General features: G+C 34.8%; 1 protein-coding gene across 3 annotated transcripts; it reads left to right on the top strand.

Moving 5' to 3' along the window:
• The first annotated feature begins 4944 nt into the window (after positions 1-4944).
• LOC100788157 (uncharacterized protein At4g26450) lies at positions 4945-15813 on the top strand. Of its 3 annotated transcripts, XR_003267484.2 has the most exons (5): positions 4945-7057; positions 7280-7469; positions 7652-7700; positions 13789-14644; positions 15442-15662. XR_003267484.2 is itself a non-coding variant. In XM_026129034.2 (4 exons), the coding sequence occupies exons 1-3, from the start codon at positions 5256-5258 to the stop codon at positions 7718-7720; spliced, it is 2061 nt and encodes a 686-aa protein (XP_025984819.1). In that variant the 5' UTR covers positions 4946-5255; the 3' UTR covers positions 7721-7722; positions 15442-15662. The 3 variants fall into 3 exon arrangements, 2 of the variants coding, with proteins under 2 accessions (XP_025984819.1, XP_025984818.1); XM_026129034.2 differs by lacking the exon at positions 13789-14644 and having other exon boundaries at positions 4946-7057; positions 7652-7722; XM_026129033.2 differs by lacking the exon at positions 13789-14644 and having other exon boundaries at positions 4947-7057; positions 15442-15813.
• Positions 15814-18491: the final 2678 nt, after the last annotated feature.

Here is an 18491-nt window from a genome sequence, read left to right on the forward strand (position 1 = left end):
TATACAAAAAAAATTAGGATAAGAATTGTTGTAGAATTTAATTTAATTAGATTTTAATAGATATACAAAGAAAAAGTTGTTTATGGCAGTTTTATTTCCTAGTTAGACACTATGTGATCACCGATTAAAGACTAGATCCTTCAACTAAAAAAAATCAACTTCCATTGAAATTGGGCAGTTTGTTAATCATCAATCATCTATAATTATATTAATGAGAATTATTACATTGTTGACATTTTATTATTAGACAATTTTATTCTTAAATTATTTTTTGAATTTTAAATTTTTCTTTTAACCTATATTAATTTTCCACTATTTTTATATTATTAGTTTTTTATTTTATTTACTGTATTTAACTTTTATTTATTTTATTATTTAAAAATTTAGAGAGACGCCTGGGAGTCAAATAATAACAAATTAGTCTTGAAATTTTATTAAATGTACCCCTTTATTATTAGCTGGTTGATTCATCTTCTTGTTTTCGTATTTCAGATTGTAAGGTTGTGTATTCTCTTGATTATTAGTTGATCAATTTATAAGCTTTAGTCTTTTTGTGTTTCCGCACTTGAGACTACAAGGTTGTGTATCCCCTTAATCCCCTCGATTAGTCTCACACTTAGTTGAGCTTTCGGTTGGCCTGCCATTTAAGTTAAGTGCTCGGAATCCAATTAGTTGTGTTTATATTTGTAGGCAAATGTTTTGTCGAACAGTCATTAGACCTTTAGCATACAAGCATCCGCAACCGTTCGTGATTCACACCCAGGAATATCGGATTGTTCAGTTAGATACATGCCCGGGAAGATTAGATGGTTCAGTTGTGGTGCACCCCCCATATAAGCTCCAACACTTGACCTAGTAAGACATGTTACATTTTACACTTGAATGCTCTTGTACTAAGTATCCTTACTTTGAGGCATGATCTAGCTATAAGAACATTTTGGCATCCACCATGAGATATAGTGAAACACTTCATGTCACCCTTTCTATTTCACCTTGTTTCTTTCATTGTTGATGGTGAGGCACACCATGAAAGTGACATCCACTTTGGGGAATGATGGCGGAGATCCCTTGACAATGGAACAGATAATGGTGCAGATGGAGGACATGAGGAGAGAAAATGCAAAAGCTAGGAGGGAGAGTGTAGAAGCAATAAAGGTGGTTGGTGAAGCTCTATAGGCCAATGACACACTACGACAACAAAACCTGAAGATGCAATTGAGGGTTGATCAAGCTTAGGCATCCCTCGAGGTCCAAGCAAGCAATCTCAGACTTTTGGAAGGGGTCGCAGAGGAACAACCAAGGGATTTAAACCCCTTTCAAGGTGGTCGTATTGAATATAAAGATTCTAGTGAACATTTTGATCTCGAAGTTGCCACCCTTTGATGGATCTACTGACCTCAACTAGCATCTAGTTCCAAGCCTTACTGGAAGGAGTTTTTGAAGCCTCCAAGTAATTGAAGCAAAAGGGCAATTAGTCATGGTCCAAGGCGTAACAATGGAGGAGGATGGAAAAGATATGAATAATGGAGGTAGAGGAAAAAAGATGAAATCCTTGGCCCGATACCATTGACTGTTCATAAACAATATATTTTGAAGGAGGTGTACAATGCAAACTTGATCCAGTATCTAGCTTCCACCGAACGACAACTAGGCCTTGACCGATCTAAGTGGTGTAAGTTTCACAAGACAAATGAGCATGAAACTAAAAAGAGTTTTGCCCAGATTGAGAAAATCGAATATCTGATCAAAATTGGGTTGTTAGCCAAATATGCACACAAAAAAAAACCATCGGAACATAAAAGAAAGGGATAAGGCTGACAAGAGAGATCCACCTTTGCCACCCCCAACACCGGGTTCGACATCAACTTTCAATCACGAACAGGTAATTTGTGATGATTACAATAATATAGCTTGTGTTTTTAAGGAGGAAGAGCAATTTCTTTAGCAAGAAAGTGTTATGCTCGATCGGTCATGACTGTGTCGTTCCAACCTCCTCGGTCTACGCCCGACATTATATTCGTTGATGTAGACTTTAAAGGAGTCTCACCACACGACAATGATGTTGTTGTCATTTTTGTAGCGATGATGGGATTCAATATTCAACATATCTTAGTAGATCAAGATAGCTCGGCTAATGTGATGTATTGGGATGCCTTCATCGGCTTGAAGGTCCCAAAAGATTTGTTAAGCCCTTATTTAGGGGCACTAGTTAGATTTGTGATGGAAGAAATCGAAGTTCAAGGCTATGCTGGCCTAGAAATAACTTTTGGTAATGAAGGGGTCAAGACATTGACGATTCAATATTTGATTGTAAATGAATCGCCATCCTACAATGTTTTTCTCGGTCGGCCGTTGTTGAATAAGTTAGAAGCAATTGTACGACGACGCATCTGAAGTGAAATTCTTATAGGAAGATGGGTTGGTCGACACCATTAGTGTTAATCAAGAGATTGCTCAGAAATGTTATTAGGAGATCCTTAGGGCAAGAAGAGGGCTTTATGGACCAATAAGACAACACGAGTTTCATGTGTTAGAATTGGACCCTTGGCAAGATTTTATCGATTGGGTCCGAGTCTGATAGTGGAGTTGAAAGAAGTGGAGATCGTAGAGGCAAAAAAGATGAAGATCAGTACGACCTTGACTCCTCAGCTTCAGGCTGATCTATTGGAGGTGTTTATGCACAACTTGGATGCTATTGTGTGGAATTTGAATGATATGATGGGCATAGATTTGATTTTTTATGTCATAGGTTGGCTTTGAACTCCTCATTAAAGCCGACTAATTCAGAAATGAACTCCACTTTATTATGACTTGGGATGGAATTGAATTTAAAAGATTGTTCCACACGTCCACTATGACGCCATCAGGCCCCTCTAAGCATATGCATGAATGTTGCCCTCTCAGTTGACAACACCGTTTACTGATAAAATCCAAGGTGAGGAGGCCATCATTCCAATCAGTGTTAAGGTGAGTTCTACTATGAAATCGGCTAAGACTTGGACCTTGATGGATCTTTTTTTCTATAATAGAAATGCCAAACTTTGAGAGTTTGATCCACCATTTCATTCCTTCATTTGTAAAGAAGAAGAAACTCTAAGATGATTCAAAAAAATGAAATTCCAGATGTACTTTTTGAAAATATTATGCGACTTAGTTGTTACTATGAATATCTAGATAGATTTATAATGTTAATTTTGCAAATAGTTAAAATGAAGTTGTTCAAAGTTTTTTTTTTATATTATATACATTGTAAAATTGATAATTGAGTGAGTTGGAAGGTTAGTTTTCTTCCATATCATGATGATATTTTTATGAAACTTTATTGTATTTTCTTGAAATTTCATATAAAATTGTTAAAAATGAATAATTTGAAGGTTCTAAAAGATGTTAATATTCCATCTATTCATTGATCATATTCCAGGTTTTGTGGGATACATTTAAATACGACATATTAAATACAACAATAAATTATATTAATCACTCTTATGGCTTTATAAAATTACACAATTTTTTTTTATTTTTTTAACATTTACATTAACCTGCCTTGTAGAAAAATATAATGTAATGTTTTTCAAATAATAAAGGAGTTTAGTGTAATGTTTAAAAGGGTATTAATGAATATTTTTTTAAATAATTAAGAAGATTAGTGTAAGAGTAGAAAAAAAAATAAAAATTTATATAATTTCTCTAAACTTCAGAGTATTTAATGTAATTTACTTTAAACAAAATTTCAAAAATTATGTTTTATTTTTTTATATCATTAGAATTAGAATGGGTGATAGTTGATAAGTGTCATTCAATAATCTAATAAGTTTTTTTTTATAACCATAATATTGATACGAAGTTGTCTCTGATTTTGTCTCATTTATTGTTATTACAAATACATTATAATTATATAGGTGATCATTAACTATGCTTGAAAAAATTATAAAAGTATTGTAGTCCTTGTTATTAGATTTTTCATATTTGTTTTCTTTTACTTGTGAATAATTTATTTAAGATTTAATAATTTTTTTTTTTAGAACCTAACCTTGCATTGTCACCTCTTAAGTCTTATTCTTTTGTGATAAGTTGATATTATAAATATAATTATAATTATAATACATTATAATAAATATTTACAATAACAAAATCAGAAACTTCTAAGTCTAATGTGTTGTTAGTGCATGTATCTTATTATTGATGTCAATTAATTATATTTATATATTTGTCACTAAGTTGTATTTTTTAAGGACAAAAATATTAGTAAGTTATTAAATTTATGAACAAAAGTTAAGGATGAGACAAATTTATCTCACTTCTTACATCTTAAGGGATTATTTTTTTTTCAAAGATGGAATTGTCATGTTATATACTTTTAGAGATGAAAATGACTATTTATCCTAAAATAATATCCTAAAAAAGAAGTTTATAATTATAATTTAATCAATATTATAAGGTGCTGAAACATAAGCTAATGTGAATACCATGCGCTGAGTCCATTTTTTTTTCTTTATTTGTAATTTTTGTTTCCATTTACTAATCATATTTTTTCATGTAATCATTATATCAGTCTAAAATATTTATTAATTTTGTCAATTATTAATATTTATCAAAAAAGTTAACTAATCACTTTTATTAAGATTTTTCAATCTATGTTTTTTTATTTTTAAGATTTTCTCATCTAATATGTTTTTTTTTCTCATTCGTAAGATTTAAATTCAGAATCTTTTCTAAAATGATCAAATATAGTTGAATAACGACTTGTTGGCATTTACTAATCACATTTGCATTAAAAAAAATTATTTCTAGAAAGAAAAAAAAAACATTGAATGCAGAATACTTTTATTTTTAAGTAAATGCTTAATACATTACTCCTTGAATGATAAACTTGTACATATAACAAAGCACGTTTCCGTATATATGCGTAGGAAGCATGATAATAATAAAATAAAAAAATTGACTAGGACAGTGACACACACAAAACAAGCAAATAAAGAAAAAATAGTATCGGGGGAATGAAATGCAGAGCATGAGCATGAAACTTTGTTCCTCTGTACCATTCAATTCAATTTTTCCATTTACGCACCAAATCCTAACGAATCTAATATACTTTCTAGCATAGCATAGCATAGATTATATTAAATACTCTGTTACTTGTAACCACCAAAACCCTCAAACCTACCTAACTCACTCGATCCCTTTCTGTTCAATTCCATGGCTTAAAGATTTTGAGCTGCTGCATCAATTCAATTAATTAGGTTCATTTGATCACTATGCAGGCCAGACAACGGAGTCCGCGAGGGTTTTACGCGTCCGAGTACCGCCAGCAGCGTGACGGAGGGCTGGGGAGAGGCCGGAGAGGCGGCGGCGACATTTTCGTTGAGGCAGGGCGGCTTGCGGCGGAGTATTTGGTCTCCCAGGGGCTGCTGCCGCCCAACGCGCTGCCGCCGCCGCCCAAGTGGCAGCAGAACCATAAGAGTCCGGCGGAGGGCGGCGGGCGGCAGTCGGCCCTGACGCGGCTCGGGAGTGTTGATGGGAGGAGGAAATTGGGTGGGTTTGATGAGTTTGGGCAGAAGGGAGGAGGGAGGAGGAGGGGGAGTTTCAACAGGAGCAATGGGATGGATTGGGGGAAGGAGCATAGGAGGAACGGGTCTTGGTCTGATCGGGTTCGTGCCGGTGGTGGTGAGGATGATGATTATGAGAGTGGTGGATTTACTGTTAGACACCAGGGTGAGGAGGATCAGCACCAGTATCAGTACCAGTACCAGCAGCAGCATCAGAATAGTGTTGATGATGCTTCGGTGAAATCGAATTCGAATTTGAATGAATTCGTGCCAAGGAGTGAGGATGGTGGTGATTTGAATGATAAGGATAGGGATAAGGAGAGGGTGAATGCTGAAGTGTTGGAGGTGAAGCCGAGTGGTGTAGGGAAAGATGCGAGTGATGTGGATATGGAGGTTGGTGTTGGTAATGATTTGGAGAGTGTGAGTGTTGGGCTTAAGGAGGTGAAAGATGGTGGCAGCAGCGACGATGATAGTGAGAGATTGAGGAATGTGTCTGCTCAGTTGAGTGATCAGGAGAATAGTAGCTCTGGTGGGGTTGTTGCTAATTTGGTTTCGCTGTGCAAGTCTGTTAAGGTGCCCACCAGGAGGCGATCTTCGGTTACGCGCAAGAATTTGAAGGCCGAGAACAACCCAGATGGGAGTGGGACTGCACAAGATGTCGGGGATCTTCAAGTAGCTGAGGAAGTGGTGCCTGAAAATGAGTCTGTTAAAGGATCCTCATCGGGTGATTTGCTAGGTGAGAAAAGTTATGATATAGTACATGTTGACGCGGACGTTGCCGAGGTGGAACCTGTTCATGCTGCTGAGGATGTGAAAGAATTAGATGCTGTGTGTAAAGCCGGGGAAGTTCAGTATGTAACATGTCAATCTGGTCAGGATAGCGGTTTTATGCAGGATAACAACCAAGAGTCTGGTGCTACACTACCAGAGTATGGAGGTTGCAGTTCCTTGGCTGAGGAACGTGGTGAAAAGCGTGTTGCCGAAGATGATGATGATGTGAGGGAGGACAACAAGAAGCTGAGAGAATGGGTGCCTTCCCTTGTTCCTAAGACTGGAGGTGGGGGATACTTTCTGCATAGTAACCCAATTGAAGTGAAAGAGAGCTCAGTAGAAGATGAAATTTCACATATTGACAAAGTGACCATGGCTTCTGATCAGGGGAGCCTGATGAGTAGTGGTTCTCAGTTCACAGAAGGTGGAGATAGACCCTTTCTTCAATGTTCAGAGGAAAAGCCTTCTTTGCTGAGTTCGTTTAGAACCTGTGATCTGAATCTCATTGAAGCATCTGAAGTGCATGAAAATCATGTTGATCATCCAGTTCTGATTTACCCCCCTGCAGTTTCTGAAACAAAGAAAGCTGTGCCAATTGACATAGATCTGACCATGAGTCATGCTAGCGTATCAGGGAAATTCAATACTCATGCAACAAATGGCAAAGAGATTGAAGTAATTGATTTAGAAAATGATGATTCCATTCAAGAAGAGAAGTCAATCGACAATATGGATAGAAAGTACGTTTTTCCTGCTTCCTTCCCCCCTGGATATTTTATGTTATCTTTTTTAAGCGTTCTTTTATCCAATCTCTCAAATTTAGTGTTTGTTAGGATCTAATTTATCTATTTTTTTATCCTTGCTTTCAGTTACTTAGTGAAAATATCAGCTGGAGCATATAGTTTTAAACACCCTTCATTTACTTGCCACTCTCTTCCTAATATGTTGTCTTGAAATCACAGGACAGAGACTATGTTTCCTGGCCTTGAAGGTTTTTCTAGCCATGCTCAAAATGCTGCTGACATGCATGATGTTCAGGATGGATATGGGCTTATGATATCAGAGTTGCTTGGGCCAGATTTCCCTAACTGTTCTTCAGTACCTGGTGACATAAACTCTGTGCACAATGAAATGGGCCTTCAAAGTGGAACGGTACAATGCTACCTTCAAATTGAGATATATTTTGATGCATGTCCTTTTAATATAACCTTTGCTGACTTGATTGTTGCTGCATGCCTTTATAATCAACAATGAAATGATTCTTTATTCTGAGAAGATTTTTCTTAATAATCATAATTGATGATTTTCTCATAATTTCATTCTTTTCGTTTCAGGGGACACTTGCTGAGGATGATTCCATATATATGTCGCTTGGAGAATTAAGTATGACAGATTTTTATTAATGGTTTGTTTTCTTATTTGTTTTTTTTTTTTTTTGCACAGCAAAAATCGATATAGAATTTTATATATAATGAAGTACTAGGTGTACTGCATACAGGATAAAGAGTACAAGGCAAAATTGCCTAACCCATCTGAAAATTACAAGATAACATTAGCTGAAGCCAAAAAGAATCAACCCCTAAGACAACTCCTCCCTCAAACTAGTGGACCATTGATTAAAATGAATATGGAAATCTTTGTCCATACATTTTAACCAGGCCCATGAATGGAATAAAGCTTCATCCATGACTTATTTGTTAAGTGTACCTGTGATTCATGTTAGTTGATATTTGATGCTGCAGTTACGAGTAATTGGGTAGGTTACTGCACTAATACTTTAGTTGACTTTTGAGGTGGTTGAGATACTAGCTATCTATTAATCTGTTCTATAAAATACAGGCATAGCTGTTCTCTTGAACTATAGAATTTACATAGCCTTTTCCCTATTATTAATAACACCAAGACACACATATACTGCTAGACACTTCTGTATATGGGATCTCTCAAAGATCCTTTCATCTTTCTACATTTTATTTGGATATGGGAATCAGGTGATCAACCCTAACAGTTAGGGTTTGGATGTGTTCTCCAACCACCCATGTTTGGTTGTGTCCTATAGCTCACACATTTTGAGACCTTTTATCCTTTGAAGTTTGATTGATTCCAACATTCAGATTGTCTTTCCTCGATCAATTGGCCTACTCAACCTTTCTGTCATCTACCTTTTCATATACTTCTACCACATAGCTGTCCTGTCATCGATGTTGGTGTGTGACACAATCTTTTGTGACAATCTGTTCAGAGCTCCTCAGCTTCTTTTTTGGTTCTGTCTATAAAGCTGCCACATGGTTGTATTGCAGCTCTCAGATTAACCATTTGCACTTGTTTTTGCGGCTGATTTGGTTATGTGACTTCTGTTCACCTCACCTGCATATTTTGCTGCCTGGTTTATACTTCGTATCCTGCCTATAAATTGTTACTTCATCTTTACTTTTACTTAAATGTAACTAAAGATGATTGAATGGAAATCCTCAAGTGTGTTCTCCACACTCAGGCTCTATTATATTAGAAAACTTAGCTTACTCAGTAAGCTGAAGAAAGGTAAGTACAAAATACAGAGCTCTGAACAGAGCAGGTATACAAAAGACTAAAATAAAATGTAAGCTACTACTCTAGGTACATCATGACCTATTTTCCAACATTCCCCCTCAAGCTGGAGCATATAAATCATATGCACCAAGCTTGGAAATAAAATTGAATCCTAGGCCCCCTTAATGACTTAGTCAAAATATCTGCGAGTTGATCATTAGAGCCAATTTTTTCTGTACTAATTTCCTTAGCCATTAGCTCCTCTCGAACAAAGTAGTAGTCCACTTCTATGTGCTTGGTTCTTTCATGGAATATAGGATTAGAGGCAATATGAAGTGCTTCCTGATTATCACAATAGAGCTGCATCTGCAGAACTTCACAAAACTTAAGTTCTTGAAGAAGTTGCTTGATCCACATAAGTTCACAAGTAGTTGAGGCCATTTCTCTATACTCAGCTTCTGCACTAGATCGAGCGACAACATTATGTTTTTTGCTCTTCCAAGAAATCAGATTTCCTCTTATGAACACACAATATCTAGTAGTAGAGCGCCTGTCTATAGGAGAACCTGCCCAGTCAGCATCACAATAGCCAGTGACATGGGTGTTTCCCTTATCTTCATACAACAACCCTTGTCCTGGAGCCTTTTTAATGTACCTGAGAATTTGAGTGACAACATTCCAATGATCAGTGTAAGGATTCTGCATAAATTGACTCATTACTCCAACTGCAAAGAGATGTCAGGTCTGGTGATTGTGAGATAAATGAGTTTCCCAACTAGTCTCCTATACCTCTCAGGATTTGAGAGGGGTTCACCCTGTTCTGCCATCCACTTTTGATTTGGATCCATGGGACTGTCAATGGGGCCTACATCCACTCATGTCAGTCTCATTCAGAATATCCAAAGCGTACTTCATTTGAGAAATAACAATGCCTTCGTTTGATTGAGCTACCTCTATACCAAGGAAGTATTTTAGACATCCAAGGTCTTTGGTTTGATAATGGTTGAATAGATGTTTTTTCAGATGAGAAATTGCAGCAGCATCATTTCTTGTGATAACTATGTCATCAACATAGACGATCAAATAAATACACTTTCCTAGTGAGGTGTGACCATAGAAGACTGAATGATCTGCTTCACTACGTTTTAATCCAAATGCCTATATAATTTGACTAAATTTCCCAAACCAAGCACGTGACGATTGTTTGAGGCCATAAAGAGATCTTCGCAGTTTACAAACTAACCCGCATTCTCCTTGAGCAACAAATCCAAGAGGTTGCTCCATGTATATATCTCTTCTTCTAGGTCACTATGTAGAAAAACATTTTTGATGTCCAATTGATGGAGAGACCAATGACGAATGACAACCATAGCAAGAAATAAACGGATAGTAGTGAGTTTGTTGACTAGAGAAAAGGTATCACCGTAATCAAGACCATATATCTAAGTGTATCCTTTTGCCACCAATCGAGCCTTAAGGCGATCAACTTCACCATTAGGCCTAACCTTAATAGCATACACCCATCTACAATTGACTGTCTGCTTCCCAGGAGGTAGGGGAACTAACTCCCATGTACCACTGCTTTCAAGAGCCTGCATCTCAACAACCGTGGCTTGTCGCCACCCAGGGTGATCAAGTGCTTCATGAATATATTTAGGAATGGTGAGAGGTGATATGGATGAAATAAAGGAAAAATAAGGAGATAACCGGTGATAACTCAAAAAATTAAAAATAGGATGAGAATTTTTGGTAGATCTAATACCTTTCCTAAGGGCAATTGGCCACCCAGAGTCATCTTTAACTGGAACCGTGGTATGAGTCGTTCAAGGTGACAGACATGAAGCAGAGGACTCTCCTTGTGACATAGGACTAGATAGCTATCTGTGACTCATGCTGGTCAACACTGGGAGGAGATCGAGTAGGGCTGATTGGATAGGTGGCTTGACTTGTGTCCATGCTAGGGATTTCATGGACTGGTGACACTAATGGAGTAAGAGATGGAACATGCAAGACTTGTTGGACAGAATTGAAATCCTGCATTGAAGAAGAGAAAAAGGGAGTTTCTTCAAACACTTTTGATTGAAGCTGCATAGTACAATCAAAATGACGACTTCTGCTGCCTCCTTTTCCAGCAGGACAAGAGGACTTATTTTTTCCCTATCTAAGAGAAGCAAATGCTTGGTACTTGATAGAACATTATGGCGGAAGTTGATCCATGTAGCCGACCCCACCTAGTGGGATAAGGCGTTGTTGTTGTTGTAAGAGAAGCAAATGCTTAGGGTAAATCTATCCTAGATTTTTCTGTTGATTATGATTTTATACTAGACAACACCTGTTTTAGGAAGAGGGAGGACCATCTTATCTCCCACAAAAGTGGGGTGGTATGCTCGCAAATTGATTTCTTATTTATGAGGAAATCAGGCAGAAAACTTTGCATGGATTTCAAAGTGATACATGGGGAGAGATTGACTACCCAACACAGAGTTAGGTCATGGATGTAAGAGTTGAGAAGAGAGTAAGGAAAAGCCAAGATAGGATTTCAAGGATCAAGTGGTCACAAGGCAAAAAATTAGGAAGTTTCAATGAAAAGTTCTTGAGGAAGGGTGTGGGAAGTGAAAATATGTTGGACAAATGGATGAAGGGATTAGGAAGGTAGCAAAACAGATTGTTGATGACTTAAGAGGTTGGGGACCTAAGGGTAAATAATCTTGTTGGAGAAATGGAAGTTTGCAAAAGAAAGTTAAGGTTCAAAAAGAATGTTATAAAGTGTGGGTTTGTGTAAGAATATTGAAAAATGGGAAAAATATGTGGTCACTATGAAAGATGTCAAGAAGGTGGTGGATGAGGAGAGAGCTACAACTTTTGATGGGCACTAAAGATGGAGAAAGAACTATTTACGAGCTTGCTATAAGTAGGGAAATATAGTCATGATACTTTGATAAAGTAAAATGCATTGAGAATGAAGGTAAAGTCTTGGTTACAAAATGATATATATAATTGAAGGATGGAAAATTACTTTCACAAGCTAGTTAATGAAGAAAGAATCTTTTGCATTCAAATAGGCTAAACACAAGGGATGAGGACCAAATTTATAACTTTTTTCTTAGAATTTGAGAGCTTGAGGTTAAAGAAGCATTGTAGAGGATGACAAATAACAAAGCAGTTGGAGCGGATCATTGAGGTATAGAAGGGTCTAGGAGCGAAAAGTATTAGTTGGCTTGCAAAATTGTTTAACAAGATTACGAGGTCTTAGAAAATTCTGTACAAGGGGATAAAGCCGATGAATCATACTATGAAGTTATAGGTAAGGGAAATTGAGCAAAGATTAAGATGTCTCTTCTGTTACTAAAATTCAATTTGATTTTTTGCCAAGGAGAGAGGTTGGGGTTTGATTCCCGAGAAAACCTAGTTGGGAGGGTCTAACCTTTTGCCTTTTGTACCCCGGAAGAGATTAGGCCTTACACCAGTAGAGAACATTCCTTGTGAAAGCAACAACAACAAAAAAAGCTTTATAAGTTCTTATTAGGAACTATCTTTTGTAATGTGGGAATTGAGTTTTTTCCAATACATCCTCCTCACACCCAACACTATTGGGCTTGGTGCATGAATAATAATAATATAATATGGTAGGTGGTCCAATAATAGATCTAGGATAAACTTTAATACCATCTTAGACTTTGGGTCTAACTCATTCCTACGAAACCGTTTTGTAAGGTGAGGGGTACCTAAGCTTTATAAACTCTTATCAGGTATTATCTCTAGTCAAAGTGGGACTTGGTTTGGCTTTTCCCAATATTGGGATTATAGTATTTTTTATATTTATCAATGATTATTCTTGTTGCACAAGGTTATCATATATGAAAATATATCACTGCTTTCTATATTTGAATCCTTTTGTACTTTCACAATTAATTTTGTACCTCTAGATATCTTCTATTTTTTTTATATGGCCCAGGAGTAATTTTCTGGTTTGCTTACAACTTTATGGCCTCATAGGGCATACTTCATCAATCTTCATGCAATTCATGCAATCACAACCCTCGGAAAAATGGCATCGTAACGCGTAAAGACCATTAGTTAAAAGAATGCTTATATTTTGGTTCTTCACAATAATGTCCTTTTGAGGTTTTATGGTGATGCAGTTCTCATATTTTACTTAATTGCTTACCCCCTTTGGTTTTACTAAACCAGATTACCCCTTCTTTTCCCCTTTGTGGGCTTAGCTTCACCTTGCATGTGCTTTGTTCTTGATCTTGATCTAGGACAAGACAAACTTTGTGCCAATTCTCACAAAGGATATTGATGTTTTTCTCCAGGAACAAACTGTTACCTTACCATATCAAATTTTACCTTCTTTGAGAGTTCTACTGAGCATTCCTTTGTGTATGAGGTTCTTCATGTTCCTTTGACTGGTTCTTCTGCAGAGTTTAGGTTTATTGTTGTTGCTCGCATCCTAATCCTCTTGCCAGACCTCTGGAAGCACCTGCTGACTCTCTTTCTCCAATTCCCTTACCTTGCACAATCCCATCTATAATAACCAGTCTTTCTGTTTCCTTTTGAAAAGTTATTTGCTCCAATCCCAGTCTGCATTGCATGTATGAATTTGAGTCACTGATTCTATTTTAACCCAATTATACTTTTGGCACATCTTTTCATCCTGCCTATATTCCAAAGATTACTGATAAGGTTTCATGCCATTGTGGGTTGCAAAAACAATGGTGCATTTGATGAAATGATTACCTTACATTCTAGTGGCACTTGGTGGCTGGTTCTTTTATCTTTTACATTTGGTTGTTTCTGTGCATACACAGTTAAAGTTGGTCAAGTGGCCAGATTGATTGGCTCAATGCAAAGTTTGTTGTTAATTGCTAGACAAAGATGCATGAGCTGGGTTATAGTGATACCTTTTGACCTATGGAGTTATAAATGTCTTTCTTCGCAGAGAGCTTGCTAGAGAGGTTTATATGGAGAAAACACTATAAGGTGTTTGGATTAGTGTGCTGCCTGCATAATGCTCCTTGTATTTTGAGGCAACCTTTGCTGTCATGGTTTGGGAGATTTAACATAGTTATTTAACAGTTTGAGATGATTCATGGTGACGAAGATCCCTCTATTTTCTATTATCATTCCTCACTATTCCACGTGCATACAGTTGGTTGTCTATGCGGGTGATGTTGTCATAATGTCATAACTGATTGTGATAAGGAAAATATCTGCCAACTGCAAAGCACATTTTTTACCCATGATTCTGGGTATTGAAGTGTTTCAATATTACTGGTGTTGCAATCTCGTCTCATGTAGAAAATATGGACTAGGTGTACTGGAGGATACTGAAATGACAAACTGCTGACCTGTTTTTGCACTTGTGGATCCAAATGTCAAGTTGAACTAGCTCACTATCATGTGATCAGATATTTCCTTTGTTGTGAGCTTGGTCAGTTTTTTTCAACAGACTCCATGTGACAGCAATTGGAAAGATGTGATTCTCATTAAAGCTACCAAGAGAAGAATTTATACATGACAATATTTGGACATGCCTGAGAATGGGTTTCACATATGCAGATATTGCCAGATCTCCTTCAAATAGATATTTGACTTTAGGGTACTTTGGAGGCAATCTTGTATCTTGAAAAAGTATGAATCGGGGTATTATTGCCTTGTCAAATGCAGAAGCAATGGCAACATGTCAACTCTTTTGTCTAAAACTATTGATATTTGACAAACTGATAATCAAGTAGCCTTACATGCTTGTTCCAATTTAAACTATTTTCTGTGAGGACCAACCAAACAAAAAGGAGGTAGGTTTTCCTTTTCATGAAAGAAATTTTGTCACTGTATTTTTACTTTTTTGTCACTTAAATGACTAATAAGATATCTTATCAGTCTTTTCGTGATCCTTGGATTATCTACATTTATAACAAGTTTTTTGCATATGATTTTTATGCTCCTACTTGAGGGAAATGTTGAGATGATAATCAATCTAAAAAATCATCGTTTCCCTAAAGATTTATATATATATTAACTGAGTCGTTTGTGTGGCAAAGCTATGATGGCCATGTATTGAAGCTTTGCCTGTTTAGTTGTTGGCACTTCGTTATGATCTCGAAAGGGAGAGAAACAAAAGGAGGAAAAGGGGGAGGATGTATGGTCAATGAAGCCTGCATTTTTTAAGGGTTACTTTCTTTCATGTATGTATATTTGTAACAAAGCTTTAGTTTACTGAGGATTCTTTTTTTTTTCTTTCCCTATCTTAGCCCTATCCTATAACTTCAACATTTATATTGGGAAGGATGTTTTAGACTGAATTTAGCAAGTGGATCATATAAACATCTCTGCTGCATGTTCTTTGTGAGGGAGGTAGGGCGTAGTATGGATACATTAAAAGTTAAAACATAGCTTGCGTTGACCCATGCCTGAATATATGATTCACGGTTTGTTGCTTAAAGCATGATAAGAATCCAGAATTGAAATATAATTGATTATTGCAACTTTTATGAGATGTAAATATTAATTTGTAGATTTTATAAAACAATGATAAAATATTTGTGTGCAGATTTCACATTTCCTATGTATCTAAACTGATTGCTCTGTGTAGGCTTTTTGCGGCCATGGGAGCAACCTCCATCGCAGGATTATCAGAAACACTTTTGATCTGTGATCACTCAACTCTCAGGAGACATTATGTAGTGGTATGTTTAGTCATTAGCTTTATACAAAAATGAAATGCTGCTTTTTATTTTCATTTTTTTTCATTTTCATAAATTGTCTCCTCTTAGGAATTATGTATTTATGTAAGCTGAATTTTATGTTGTCCAATGTTCTCCTCTCTCTTTTTAATGCCTCTGCATCACTACTAGGGTTATTAGAGGAGAATTGTGTCGAATGATGCAAAATTGTAAAATATCCCATTGTAACAAATTTGCTTATGTATTTGGCCATTATTTAACAGAATGGCTTTCAATTGACATTCTTGTTGAGTTTCTTGCATATTAGAATTAACTTCTGCATTTAATTTTTTTTTTGTAAGTTTTCATTTAATTTATGAATAATTTCAGGTATATAAGTAGATTTTATCTTTTTTTTTTTTTTTGTAGAGTTGGTTTTAACTTATAAGAGAAGTTTAATTCATTTTATTTCTTCAATATTGTTCTCTTCTAAGAGATTATTGGAATATTTATTCGAACTATCACATAATTGTGAATCAAATTCTATAAGTGGTCACTACAAATTTCTTGTCATTTAAAAATATTTATTCATAATAAGCAACTGCCACCCAAACTTTGTGAATATGTAACTTACATGTTTTGAAGATACAGTTTTGTGTGAAATTCGTCTCGGGCTTTGACAATCAATGTTATGGTTTTGATTTGTTTTACACTTGTTTGTTTAGGAGGGAATAAGAAGAAAATAGAAAAGAAATATCAAATTTGTACTGTTTATTGAGACAAGGAATAGGAAGGGCGGAAGTTTTTTCTTAGACCCACAAGAAATTTTTTCCTCTAAATTGACATGAATATAGGGGAAATGAAGACCTGTCTTTTTCATGTTTGTTATTTTAGTTTCTTTAAAAACTAATATAATGGAACAAAATAAAATATTTAATAGAAATTAATGGAACAAAAAAGTTTAATTTTTTAATTAGTATAAAAATATTTTTTGTAATTTATTTATTATTTTCTTTTACTTATTCAAATGAAGGATAAAAGTTTTATTACTTTCCCTTTTTATTTTACTCATGGTGAATCTTTTCTATCTGTTTATTTATGTTTCTAATTCAAAGAAAGCATTAATATTTCTCCATTAAAAGTCGTATATAGTGTTGTTCTATGTAACTAAAATTACAAACAGCAGTCATCATGAACTCAAACACTTGTGTAATCATGAATTTTGACTCTTCTTCGACTCGCAAAGCTTAACAACACATAATACAATAGCATGTGACGTGTTTGACAGATTGTCCTCACAGACTTATACGCATAAAATGCAAATCTCCAAGAGGCCTTTCCCAATAATAATTAAAGTAATAGAACTAGCATTCTCTTTTAGTGAGAATACCCCTTGAATTCATTAGAGAGAAAAAAGGAAAAAAAATGTGGAAGAGCTCTATAATCACGTATTTTTTCAACTTTTTTGTTTATTTTTTTTCTTGTTTAACATCATAAAGTCATACACACATTACATAAATATTTCATGTGTTTCTAATTATAAGAACATTTCAACTAATTCACACCTCTTAAAATAATTGATTTAGTTAATCACATTAAATTATTCAATTATTGATATTATTATTCTAAAATTATCCTTTTCTTATCTTTCTTTTCACTTAATTATTTCTCACTAATGTTTGGAGAGATAATAATTAAATAAGAATATGTAGAAAAAAAATAATTAATCCATTTAGAAATTGGATAAGAGTCTTATATAAAAGGACAAACAAATTTTTGAAAGTATCTTAAAATTATGAACAGAGGAAGTACTTTAAACACTCTAATTGGTTATATACATTATTCTTTTCTTTTACAAGACATACATACTAAAAAAAAAATACATTTTAAGGACTCTCGACATAACCACACACAAAAATAATCAATTCATTACTTATTGTCTTTTTTTTTCCTCACTCAACACTCGCACAAATTCTTGTTTCTTTTAATCACTAAGTCAACTAACATGTTTCGTGTATCTAAGTATGTCATTTTTTTCTTAGTCTATATAATTTTTTTATTTTTCATCTTTGTATTTTTTTTCATTTTCAAGTCTTTTACTGTAACAATAATGTGATACCGATGATATTATATTATTGTCCATGTGACATCAATGATGTATTACTTTTTGTTGACACGACATTGATGACATGACATCATGTTGACATCATCTTTGTTAATATGATGTATGTATATTGATGTCAACATGACACCAACAATTTAATATTTTTAAAGAAATTTGATAAGAAATATAAATTCTAAAATATAGACTATACAAATACATTGCCTCGTAGGTATTATCTTTTTTTTTTTAAAAGCTATGTCAGTATAAATTGCCAGCTTTGCTTTAAAATTTTAAATTTCAATTGAAGTGTGTTTTGGTTATCAAAAAATTCTTTACTCTCATGCTCTTCAAGTGGTTTTCCTTTTGTCTATCCTTTTCATATTATTTTTTTAAAATTTAAATATATTCTGTATATTTTTTTTATGCTTTTTAGATGGCTGGTTTTAACTGACTTTTAAGATAGTATGGGGGAAGTATACTCCATATTAAGTTATTAACCAATGTCCGATATCTTCTAATAATAATAATAAATAAAAAAAATTCCCCGCAGTGAGCAAAAAAGGTGGTACATGTAAAAGGTAACAATAGTATATAATAAATATGGATTAAAAATGTTGTCCTTTAAATATCAATGAATATTAGTTTTAATCCTCTGAAAATAATTCTATTGTATTCTCCATTTGGTCTTTGAAATTTTTAATTTTTTTTTTGTTCTTTATTAACTTCCTTAATATCTTTTATTAAATGCAAGTTACCTCTATGTATTGTAAATTATGTTACTGAGACTTAAACTGTTACGGTCCATGTAACTATGTTTGTTCCATAATCAGACTTCACCAACAAAGAGATAATATATGAATTTAATTATATGTACTG

The sequence above is a fragment of the Glycine max genome, chromosome 6 (genome assembly GCF_000004515.6).
Source record: "Glycine max cultivar Williams 82 chromosome 6, Glycine_max_v4.0, whole genome shotgun sequence".
Classification (NCBI taxonomy): Eukaryota; Viridiplantae; Streptophyta; class Magnoliopsida; order Fabales; family Fabaceae; genus Glycine; species Glycine max.